Genomic DNA, 12,666 nt, shown 5'->3' with positions numbered 1-12,666 from the left:
TTATATTTTATATTTAAGATATTTTTGTAATAAAGAAATTGTTATATCTATGTATGTTAATATATTATAATATATTTTAATACTGTTTTCATGTAAAAGCGTCCTTATTTGACAAATTTTATACAATTTTCTGGATTTCTAATTGTTTTGCATGTTTTGCAGTGGCGGTTGCCATTGGTTTCTACATGTGGGTGGTTATACCATTTTGTGTAGGTGTGGCATTGACGTCAGGCCCACCTGTCAGTACAGGTGTGCCGTTGCGTCATGTCCGCCCACCCACATGTACAAAAACCCGGTCTTTTTGTAGTACAAGTTGTGTATGACTAAGGCTTTGTTGTAAAGCCGAAACGCGTCACTGTACCCTGTGTTCCTGTTATGACCATCTGGTGAATAAATATTATCCTCCGAGTTTCTGGACGCTGGACTCCTCTTTTCTTCTACAGATACTAATATATACAGGTACAAAGTACATACAGGTACAGTGAATCCTCTTTGAGAAGACCACACACTATTGCATTGAACAGTGGTCTTTAATATGGGGTGGTCTCTATTATGGGGTGGTCTCTATTATGGGGTGGTCTTTAATATGGGGTGGTCTTTATTATGGGGTGGTCTCTATTATGGGGTGGTCTTTAATATGGGGTGGTCTTTATTATGGGGTGGTCTTTAATATGGGGTGGTCTTTATTATGTAGTGGTCTCTATTATGGGGTGATCTCTATTATGGGGTGGTCTTTATTATGGGGTGGTCTTTATTATGAGGTGGTCTCTATTATGGGGTGATCTCTTTTGTGGGGTGGTCTCTATTATGGGTGGTCTCTATTATGGGGTGGTCTTTATTATTGGGTGGTCTCTATTATGGGGTGGTCTCTATTATGGGGTGGTCTTTATTATGGGGTGGTCTCTATTATGGGGTGGTCCTTATTATGGGGTGGTCTCTATTATGGGGTGGTCTTTATTATGGGGTGGTCTCTATTATGGGGTGGTCCTTATTATGGGATGGTCTCTATTATGGGGTGGTCTTTATTATGGGGTTGTCTTTATTATGAGGTGGTCTTTATTATGGGGTAGTTTATTATGGGTGGTCTCTATTATGGTGTAGTCTCTTATGTAGTGGTCTCTATTATGGGGTGGTCTCTATTATGGGTCTTCTCAAAGAAAATGGCTACTATGTGTAATGTATAGTGGATGACAAATCTGTCACATGACATCTGGTCTATATGGGGGGCCGGGGGTCTTGTAGAGAGGTCTCTCTGAACCAGACACTAGATATGGCTTCTCTCCAACTAGTCCATTACATCCATTCTCCATATCAGTAAGGGGAGACGGGAATGTGATGGCGATAAACTCCGCAGTCAGAAGGTGATGGCTGTGAATGGGGTCAGATCTACCAAAATACCATTGTGAGTTATGTGGTCTGCAGCTGGTGAGACGCTCTGCAGAAAATATCCCTGAGGCATAATCTGAATGTATACATGGGGCCCCAGGAGTGCAAAAAGAGCATTTTCATCATAAAGTATCCAAAGTGGTCACAGCAGAGGATATAGAACATCCTTTTTATTTAATCCATTAAAATCCAGGCAATACAAGATAATGTGCAATCTGACATTCGAGGTAACACCTCCCCCTCCGACGCGTTTCCTGCCCTACCGGCCTTAGTCATAGATACAAGGGATAGTACTCACGGGTATATAAAACACATAACCCCGCCTACAATGGGAAAATAGCTCCAACATATTTTAAAACAGCAAATACATAAGATCATAGCCTTATTTTAGTGTAATTCATGTTCATGTGCAGATAATACTGTCAATGCTTCTCCTGGGCATCTGTCTCCAGTAACTGAGAAGGTGGTATACAGGAATGGGGAGGGAGAAGACAGTCTGGCCTGTGTATCTGTAACAGAGGATCCACACTGTCCCTGATAGGTTAATCAAGGCTTCCTTCTCATCTCACAAGGCACAGTTCAGTGCTTAGTGTAACCTCTTCCTTGCTGTCCTGCTGCTGGTTCAGATCAAGTTCATTGAGTCTGCAACTAAAATCTCACATTGAGAATGTTTTTTGCATATGCTGAGAAGCTCTGCAGAACATCTCCCTGAGGTATACGCTAAACCCATTTACAGGCTCCCAGGAGTACCAAAATAGCATCTTAGTATCACCTCTAGTAGCAGAGAGACCAAAGTGGAACACAAGAAGTGGGGACAGGTTCTAGCTAGTGTTATGTGCAGGAAAAAGAGCCTGGGCTCAGTACCTGTAATCTGTAAGCCTGTCTGCCTCCTCCAGAGGATGGATGCTACAGTGCTTAGTGTAACTCCTTCCTTGCTGTCTTTGGTTTGTTTGTTTTTTATGTCAACTGATATAGCCCCATACACACACACCAAGGACATCAGTAACCCCTTCTTCCTCAACATGTCATCTATAGTAAAAAAAAAAAAACACAAAAGGAAGCTCCAGCTGGAAGTCCTGGATTATTCTATATATGTCATCTATAGTAAAGTTCAAAGGGGGGGGGGGGGGGGGGGCGGGGATCGGCACTGGATGACCTCTCGTCCTGTGCAGGGATATCCAATAGCTTGCCAATGCTATGTCACAGATATATTCCACGCAAGGATACAGCACCAGTAGACAAGGTCCAGTAATTTGCAAGCTGTGGTCTTTAATGTGTACAGGAACACATGTGCAACGTTTCAGCTAGAGAGCCTTTGTCATCTATAGTAGTTACTGTGTAAATCATCCCCCAGCACATTGCAGTGCACTCTCTCCAGCAGTAGGTCATGACATAGCAGGGAGAAGTAGGTTTTGTCCTCAATTAGCCAGGCAAGTAAGGGAGGAAGCTCCTGTGTGTGCGCTATGACCAGTTCCGCAGCAAAATAACCTCCCTGTACTGTTCTGCCGGGCGCCATTGCTTTCCCTGAGAAGTTGCTATTGGTTCTGTCATAATTGTTTGCGATTGAAGGGTTTGATAAAGTCAATAAATGATGTTCACTTCTATGCGTGTCACCCACAAGGGGGCGCCGTGGCTGCCTATACTTGTAACCATTGACATTTTCTCATCCTAGGAACGACTGTTCAGAAGAACAACACGAAAAACCTCCGGAGCCGAAATCGAGTGAAGACGCTTTGTTAAAAAGCAAAGAATACTATAGGCTGAAGCAGAACGCGCCAAACTGGAAAGGGTTAAGCACATGAGGGGTTACGCCATACTTTACAGTGCAGCATCGGTGTAACGTTACTGGATCACTAACTGCGGTTTTCATTGTGCCAAGCGGAGATCTCGGGGCCCCTGAGTGCACATATTTTAAATTACTGACCAGTAAGGGACTAATACTCTGGACCTCCAGCTGTTGCAAAACTACAACTCCCAGCATGCCCGGACAGCCAACGGCTGTCCGGGCATGCTGGGAGTTGTAGTTTTGCAACAGCTGCAGGTTCACAGTTTGCAGACCACCAGCCTAATGCAATACAAAATCCAATGGTCCTGTAATGTGTTCTCCAAGGTCATCATTCTAGATTATCAGATGTCGGACTAAAGGACTTTTCCTAAATGAAATCCCTGCAGTCAATTCAGACTATGGAAGTTCCGCAGCAGAAATTCTGCGGAAATTCTCCGAGACTGAAAATCGGTCCTAAGGTCCCATTCACACAGCAGAGAAATTCCGCGACTGTTTTGTGCACCGCACCAGGAGCGCTTGGGAATGCCCCGTCTCGACTGACGGCAACGCACACCCGAGCGGATTCCGCTGAAAGAATGGACGTTTTCATTCCGGAATTCGAATTTCCGCAGCGGAAATTCTGCAGCAGAGGACAATATGAGGTGGCTGCACTGGAATTTCCAAGCCCAATTTTTGCCGCTCACAAATTTTGCCGTGTGACCCAACGCTCTGAATGAGGTCGCCGTTTTGGTGCAGATTTTCTGCAGACCCCATTCAGATAGATGGAGCCGTGGCAGCAAATCTGCTGTGTGTGAATCCGCTCCAACAAGGAAATGATATATTTTGAACAATGAAAACTTTATTTCTAGTGTCCGGTGCTTATAGTATAGAACCGATGAGACCAGGAGACGAGCAGCGATCATGTGACCGGACTCTTCCTCCGTCACCATCTGATGATCCAGAATGTCCGATAGTCCAGCACAGTCTGTTTCTGTAATGATCGTGTTATCTGCTCCTTATTCTGCACTTCTAAAGCTTTAAACACATGTGCACTGAGCAGTATTTGCCTTTTACTCTGTTTTGATACATTTATGGCAGCAAATAAGGGAGTTAAAGGGGAACTCCGGCAGAAAACAAGTGGAAAACAAATGTTTTCAAATCAACCAGTGTCAGAAGTTATACAGATTTGTAAATGACTTCTCTTTAAAAAATCTTATTCTTTCCAGTACTTATCAGCTGCTGTATGCTCCACAGGAAGTTGTGTAGTTCTTTCCAGTCTGACCACAGTGCTCTCTGCTGACACCTCTGTCCATGTCAGGAACTGTCCAGAGTAGAAGCAAATGCCCATAACAAACTTCTCCTGCTCTGGACAGTTCCTGACATGGACAGAGGTGTCAGCAGAGAGCACTGTGGTCAGACAGGAAAGGACTACACAACTTCCTGTGGAGCATACAGCAGCTGATAAGTACTGGAAGGGTTAAAAATTTCAAATAGAACTAATTTACAAATCTCTTTAACTTTCTGGTACCAGTTGATTTGAATTTTTTTTTCCCACTGGAGAACCCCTTTAAGTCCCATAGTTTCAATGGACTCCAGCCAGCAGAGCTTCTCGGAACGGCGCTCAATAGTGGTGTAAATTAAGCCTTAGGTGGTGTTCATACTGCCATCACCAAACAAGCAGGCCACACGATATCATGATGTATCAAATTAATTCAACCAACTTTATTGAGTATGCAATCACAAACAATGTTAAAAAAAAAACATATATAAAGGCACAACATAAAAAATAGAGGGGTATACTCCGAATAGAGGCTGTAATATTATAATCCAAGGTCACGGGTATAGATATAAGGCAGAACTGATAAATGTTCATAAGGAGACAATCAGCACAATGCATATCAGAAGTATAAAACTACCTGCCCAAATCATCTAAAATAATAGTACAACTATAAAAGAATAGACTGTGCACCCTGTGGGGAAGATACCTCACCTCCAGCCCCAAACGCAGCCTCTATTCAGAATAAACCTTTCTATTTTTTCTGTTGTGCCTTATATATATATATATATATATATATATATATATATATATATATATATGTTTTTTTTTTACATTGTTTGTGATTGCATACTCAATAAAGTTGGTTGAATTAATTTCATACATCATGATATCGTGTGGCCTGCTTGTTGGGTGAAGATCGTTGGGTGGCCATAGATTGCACTATACCGCAGGTATCCGTCGTCACGAACAGGATGATGAGGTATAATGTAGGGGAGCGCAGTGGGTGCCATTCAGAGGCCCAAATGGAATCACTGAGGGATCCCATACAGTTCATATTCACTATTTCCAGCAGACTCTAAAGCGCGTTCTGCTGCATTGCCCTGTCCATTTAATAGCGAATACAGTCATGTGACCAGATGACCCGTAGGAGTGAACAGAACCACTTCCCTCTGCCCCAGTATACTGAGGGACCTGTGTGTCAGACGCCCTATACCAGGTATAAGCAACCTTCCGCACTGCAGATGTTCTGAACTACAACTCCCATGATGCTTTGGCAACATTTTGGATGAAAGAGCATCATGGGAGATGTAGTCCGAAACATCTGCAGTGCAGAAGGTTGCCTATACCTGCCCTATACGTTGTCCATAGACAATGATCTGATCACTGTGTCCTCCTGCTGTGAGGCCATGTTCACACCTCGGAATTTCCGTGTGGAATTCCGCACAGAAATTCCGCTGCATTGAATTCAATGGGATTTTGCTGCGCTATGAACACAGTGGAATTTCCACACTGTGGACCTCCAGCTGTTGCAAAACTACAACTCCCAGCATGCCCGGACAGCCGTTGGCTGTCCGGGCATGCTGGGAGTTGTAGTTTTGCAACAGCTGGAGGTTTACAGTTTGCAGACTACCGGCCTAATGCAATACAAAATCCAATGGTGCTGTAATGTGTTATCCAAGATCGCTCCGGATTATAAGATGCCGGACTAAAGGACTTTTTCCGTAAAAGCTCAGTCAGTCAATGAGACTTCCGCTGCGCAGTTCAGACCATGGAAGTTCCACAGCGGAAATTCTTCGAGACTGAAAATCGTTCCTAAGGTGCGCCGCACCAGGACCACTTGGGAATGGCCAGTCTCCACTGATGGCAACCTACACCCGTGCGGATTCTGCCGGAAAAATGTGCAGCAGAGGACAATGGGAAGCTCCGGCGCGGAAATTCCGAATTCCATGTCCGGAGAGAGAATGAACCTGTTCATTCTTTCTGCGGACTCCGCACCAGACTCGTAACCGTCTATGAGATTGAGGTGCATTCCTGTACAGACACTTTCCGGAGTGTGAACACAGCCTAAGGGCGCATTGAAAATTCCGGGTGGACATTCCCAGAGAAAAATCCCATTAAAAATAAGAGGCTGCTGCACCGGAATCTCTAAGTGCCATTATGCTTGGAAAATACCGTAATGTGAATGCACCCTATGAATTCAGTTTCCCTGCAGCGCCCCTACAGGGGAAACAAAGTATTACACAGAGGTCATTCATATCGATGAGTTGTCTGTGAACCCCAGACAGGTGGGTCCTTCAGAGAAGAGGATCAGGGTCCCCTCTCTATTAAAGGGGTAATCCATTATAACTTGATTTTGGTACATACCTGCAAGGCTCTCTCTTTCTGAACTGGGTATTTCCTGTTGGAGTTCGTTCTCTCAAACTACACATCCCATAGTTCCTTGTTTGTAAGTGTGAGGTCACTTTCCTCCCTTCCACACATCAGCCACCCCACCCATTGAAACTCAAATTAGCTGCATTCCATTCACAAGACCAGCGTTTTCTAACCAGGGTGCCTAGAGCTGTTGCAAAATTATCTCTCCCTCACCCAGCGGTTGCTCCACCCATTGAAGCACAGACAGGCTCCCTTTGAACAACTGACTAGTGATGTAATGTCTCGGCCGCACTGCAACCTGGGAAAACCCGAGAACTGAGTCATTTTGTATGCTGTTAAAAAATTAATATTGGGCAAGAATCACAGAAGAATTGCGAGACCACCGTCGCACACAGGTACAGACACTAAATTGTGAACTACACAAAATTTACAGCCCCTGTGGCATAGTCAAATAATAACCCTTTAACTACCAATTCCCTAATAGGATGCATGGAAAGGGCACTAGCCCCTATACAACAGATGCTGATGAACATTATGGGGATCGCAGTTCCCAGAGAAGAAAAGAAGCCCCCCGCCCCATACGCCAATTGTTTAGCTGTCCAACAGAGACCCCTGCACTTGCCTGTTCTTTTTAAGGCAGTCATGCCATTCCTTGAAATACTCTGTGCTGCTGACAACAACCCGGTACTTGGCTGCAGGAGAGTGTTTTCCTTTAGAAGGAACATAAAGAGGTAACTGAAGAGGTAAATAAAGAGGTAAATGAATAACTGGACCTGGATCAGGTATAAAGGTGTAAAGAGATATAATTCTTTATTATGTTACTATGTACACATGCAGAATATACAGCAATAAAACCATTTCCCCCTTAAGATTCGCTGCCCAAGTCCCAGAGGTTAAAAAATTCTTCATGAGCAGCGATTCTGGCCTCCTGGGGGGGAAACAATCCTCCGGCCCCCCGAAAAGTCTCATACTTGATTGTCTAAAAGAAAGCACAGGCTGCGGGGGGCTGGAGAGGATTGGATGGAAAAACTATGCATTACAGGTTTAGTTCTCAATTCACATCCAAAGCTTCATTTAATTTTTTACTTTATTTCTGTAGAGCATTGTAATTTGTTGCTTTGAAAAAGAAAAAAAAAAAGAAAATATTTTAAACATGTCTTCAGTCAGTGTTTCCCAACCAGGGCACCTCCAGCTGTTGCAAAACTACAACTCCCAGCATGCCCGGACAGCCAAAGGCTGTCCTGGCATGCTGGGAGTTGTAGTTTTGCAACAACTGGCGGCACATTAAATTGGGTAGTAAAAATCAATATCCCCTTTAAGCTCGGCTGGATGTGCTCTGTGTGTATAAGGACCTATAAGCTCGGCTGGATGTGCTGTGTGTATGAGGACCTATATGCTCGGCTGGATGTGCTCTGTGTGTATGAGGACCTATAATCTCGGCTGGATGTGCTCTGTGTGTATAAGGACCTATATGCTCGGCTGGATGTGCTCTGTGTGTATAAGGACCTATAAGCTCGGCTGGATGTGCTCTGTGTGTATGAGGACCTATATGCTCGGCTGGATGTGCTCTGTGTGTATAAGGACCTATAAGCTCGGCTGGATGTGCTCTGTGTGTATGAGGACCTATATGCTCGGCTGGATGTGCTCTGTGTGTATAAGGACCTATATGCTCGGCTGGATGTGCTCTGTGTGTATAAGGACCTATAAGCTCGGCTGAATGTGCTCTGTGTGTATGAGGACCTATAAGCTCGGCTGGATGTGCTCTGTATGTATGAGGACCTATAAGCTCGGCTGGATGTGCTCTGTGTGTATGAGGACCTATATGCTCGGCTGGATGTGCTCTGTGTGTATAAGGACCTATATGCTCGGCTGGATGTGCTCCGTGTGTATAAGGACCTATATGCTCGGCTGGGTGTGCTCTGTGTGTATAAGGACCTATATGCTCGGCTGGATGTGCTCTGTGTGTATAAGGACCTATAAGCTCGGCTGGATGTGCTCTGTGTGTATAAGGACCTATATGCTCGGCTGGATGTGCTCTGTGTGTATAAGGACCTATAAGCTCGGCTGGATGTGCTCTGTGTGTATGAGGACCTATAAGCTCGGCTGGATGTGCTCTGTGTGTATGAGGACCTATAAGCTCGGCTGGATGTGCTCTGTGTGTATGAGGACCTATAAGCTCGGCTGGATGTGCTCTGTGTGTATGAGGACCTATAAGCTCGGCTGGATGTGCTCTGTGTGTATAAGGACCTATATGCTCGGCTGGATGTGCTCTGTGTGTATGAGGACCTATATGCTCGGCTGGATGTGCTGTGTGTATGAGGACCTATATGCTCGGCTGGATGTACTCTGTGTGTATGAGGACCTATAAGCTCTTATAAGCTCGGCTGGATGTGCTCTGTGTGTATAAGGACCTATATGCTCGGCTGGATGTGCTCTGTGTGTATGAGGACCTATAAGCTCGGCTGGATGTGCTCTGTGTGTATAAGGACCTATAAGCTCAGCTGGATGTGCTCTGTGTGTATGAGGACCTATATGCTCGGCTGGATGTGCTCTGTGTGTATGAGGACCTATAATCTCGGCTGGATGTGCTCTGTGTGTATGAGGACCTATAAGCTCGGCTGGATGTGCTCTGTGTGTATGAGGACCTATAATCTCGGCTGGATGTGCTCTGTGTGTATGAGGACCTATAAGCTCGGCTGGATGTGCTCTGTGTGTATGAGGAACTATAAGCTCGGCTGGATGTGCTCTGTGTGTATGAGGACCTATAAGCTCGGCTGGATGTGCTCTGTGTGTATAAGGACCTATATGCTCGGCTGGATGTGCTCTGTGTGTATGAGGACCTATAAGCTCGGCTGGATGTGCTCTGTGTGTATAAGGACCTATAAGCTCAGCTGGATGTGCTCTGTGTGTATGAGGACCTATAATCTCGGCTGGATGTGCTCTGTGTGTATGAGGACCTATAATCTCGGCTGGATGTGCTCTGTGTGTATGAGGACCTATAAGCTCGGCTGGATGTGCTCTGTGTGTATGAGGAACTATAAGCTCGGCTGGATGTGCTCTGTGTGTATGAGGACCTATAAGCTCGGCTGGATGTGCTCTGTGTGTATAGGGACCTATATGCTCGGCTGGATGTGCTCTGTGTGTATGAGGACCTATAAGCTCGGCTGAATGTGCTCTGTTTGCATGAGGACCTATATGCTCGGCTGGATGTGCTCTGTGTGTATGAGGACCTATAAGCTCGGCTGGATGTGCTCTGTGTGTATGAGGACCTATATGCTTGGCTGGATGTTCTCTGTGTGTATGAGGACCTATATGCTCGGCTGGATGTGCTCCGTGTGTATGGGGACCTATATGCTCGGCTGGATGTGCTCTGTGTGTATGGGGACCTATATGCTCGGCTGGGTGTGCTCTGTGTGTATGAGGACCTATAAGCTCTTATAAGCTCGGCTGGATGTGCTCTGTGTGTATAAGGACCTATAAGCTCGGCTGGATGTGCTCTGTGTGTATAAGGACCTATATGCTCGGCTGGATGTGCTCTGTGTGTATGAGGACCTATATGCTCGGCTGGATGTGCTCCGTGTGTATGAGGACCTATATGCTCGGCTGGATGTGCTCCGTGTGTATAAGGACCTATAAGCTCGGCTGGATGTGCTCTGTGTGTATGAGGACCTATAAGCTCGGCTGGATGTGCTCTGTGTGTATGAGGACCTATAAGCTCGGCTGGATGTGCTCTGTGTGTATGAGGACCTATAAGCTCGGCTGGATGTGCTCTGTGTGTATGAGGACCTATAAGCTCGGCTGGATGTGCTCTGTGTGTATAAGGACCTATAAGCTCGGCTGGATGTGCTCTGTGTGTATGAGGACCTATATGCTCGGCTGGATGTGCTCTGTGTGTATGAGGACCTATAAGCTCGGCTGGATGTGCTGTGTGTATGAGGACCTATATGCTCGGCTGGATGTGCCCTGTGTGTATAAGGACCTATATGCTCGGCTGGATGTGCCCTGTGTGTATGAGGACCTATATGCTCGGCTGGATGTGCTCTGTGTGTATAAGGACCTATATGCTCGGCTGGATGTGCTCTGTGTGTATGAGGACCTATATGCTCGGCTGGATGTGCTCCGTGTGTATGAGGACCTATATGCTCGGCTGGATGTGCTCCGTGTGTATGAGGACCTATATGCTCGGCTGGATGTGCTCCGTGTGTATGAGGACCTATATGCTCGGCTGGATGTGCTCTGTGTGTATAAGGACCTATATGCTCGGCTGGATGTGCTCCGTGTGTATAAGGACCTATATGCTCGGCTGGATGTGCTCTGTGTGTATGAGGACCTATAAGCTCGGCTGGATGTGCTCTGTGTGTATAAGGACCTATAAGCTCGGCTGGATGTGCTCTGTGTGTATGAGGACCTATAAGCTCGGCTGGATGTGCTCTGTGTATATGAGGAACTATAAGCTCGGCTGGATGTGCTCTGTGTATATGAGGACCTATATGCTCGGCTGGATGTGCTCTGTGTGTATGAGGACCTATAAGCTCGGCTGGATGTGCTGTGTGTATGAGGACCTATATGCTCGGCTGGATGTGCTCTGTGTGTATAAGGACCTATATGCTCGGCTGGATGTGCCCTGTGTGTATAAGGACCTATATGCTCGGCTGGATGTGCTCTGTGTGTATGAGGACCTATATGCTCGGCTGGATGTGCTCTGTGTGTATAAGGACCTATATGCTCGGCTGGATGTGCTCTGTGTGTATGAGGACCTATATGCTCGGCTGGATGTGCTCTGTGTGTATAAGGACCTATAAGCTCGGCTGGATGTGCTCTGTGTGTATAAGGACCTATAAGCTCGGCTGGATGTGCTCCGTGTGTATGAGGACCTATAAGCTCGGCTGGATGTGCTCTGTGTGTATGAGGACCTATATGCTCGGCTGGATGTGCTCTGTGTGTATGAGGACCTATAAGCTCGGCTGGATGTGCTCTGTGTGTATGAGGACCTATATGCTCGGCTGGATGTGCTCTGTGTGTATAAGGACCTATATGCTCGGCTGGATGTGCTCTGTGTGTATAAGGACCTATATGCTCGGCTGGATGTGTTCTGTGTGTATAAGGACCTATATGCTCGGCTGGATGTGCTCTGTGTGTATGAGGACCTATATGCTCGGCTGGATGTGCTCTGTGTGTATGAGGACCTATAAGCTCGGCTGGATGTGCTCTGTGTGTATAAGGACCTATAAGCTCGGCTGGATGTGCTCTGTGTGTATGAGGACCTATAAGCTCGGCTGGATGTGCTCTGTGTGTATAAGGACCTATATGCTCGGCTGGATGTGCTCTGTGTGTATAAGGACCTATATGCTCGGCTGGATGTGCTCTGTGTGTATGAGGACCTATAAGCTCGGCTGGATGTGCCCTGTGTGTATGAGGACCTATAAGCTCGGCTGGATGTGCTCTGTGTGTATGAGGACCTATAAGCTCGGCTGGATGTGCTCTGTGTGTATGAGGACCTATATGCTCGGCTGGATGTGCTCTGTGTGTATAAGGACCTATATGCTCGGCTGGATGTGCTCTGTGTGTATGAGGACCTATAAGCTCGGCTGGATGTGCTCTGTGTGTATGAGGACCTATAAGCTCGGCTGGATGTGCTCTGTGTGTATGAGGACCTATATGCTCGGCTGGATGTGCTCTGTGTGTATAAGGACCTATATGCTCGGCTGGATGTGCTCTGTGTGTATGAGGACCTATATGCTCGGCTGGATGTGCTCTGTGTGTATGAGGACCTATAAGCTCGGCTGGATGTGCTCTGTGTGTATAAGGACCTATAAGCTCGGCTGGATGTGCTCTGTGTGTATGGGGACCTATATGCTCGGCT

General features: G+C 46.3%; 1 protein-coding gene across 7 annotated transcripts in view; it reads left to right on the top strand.

Annotated features, from left to right (window-relative positions):
- RNF207 (ring finger protein 207) overlaps positions 1 to 3,340 on the top strand; it is a 92,926-nt gene extending 89,586 nt beyond the window's left edge. For all 7 annotated transcript variants that reach the window (XM_056542951.1, XM_056542954.1, XM_056542953.1 and 4 more), the window contains one exon: positions 3,059 to 3,340. In XM_056542951.1, the coding sequence (XP_056398926.1) occupies positions 3,059 to 3,188 (130 nt within the window). In that variant the 3' untranslated portion in view covers positions 3,189 to 3,340. The remainder of the gene's footprint in view (positions 1 to 3,058) is intronic.
- The last annotated feature ends 9,326 nt before the right edge of the window (positions 3,341 to 12,666 follow it).

This window comes from Hyla sarda, chromosome 10, assembly GCF_029499605.1.
Source record: "Hyla sarda isolate aHylSar1 chromosome 10, aHylSar1.hap1, whole genome shotgun sequence".
Taxonomy (NCBI): domain Eukaryota; kingdom Metazoa; phylum Chordata; class Amphibia; order Anura; family Hylidae; genus Hyla; species Hyla sarda.
The sequence above is the reverse complement of the archived record's forward strand: the minus strand, read 5'-3'. Positions and strand labels throughout refer to the sequence as shown.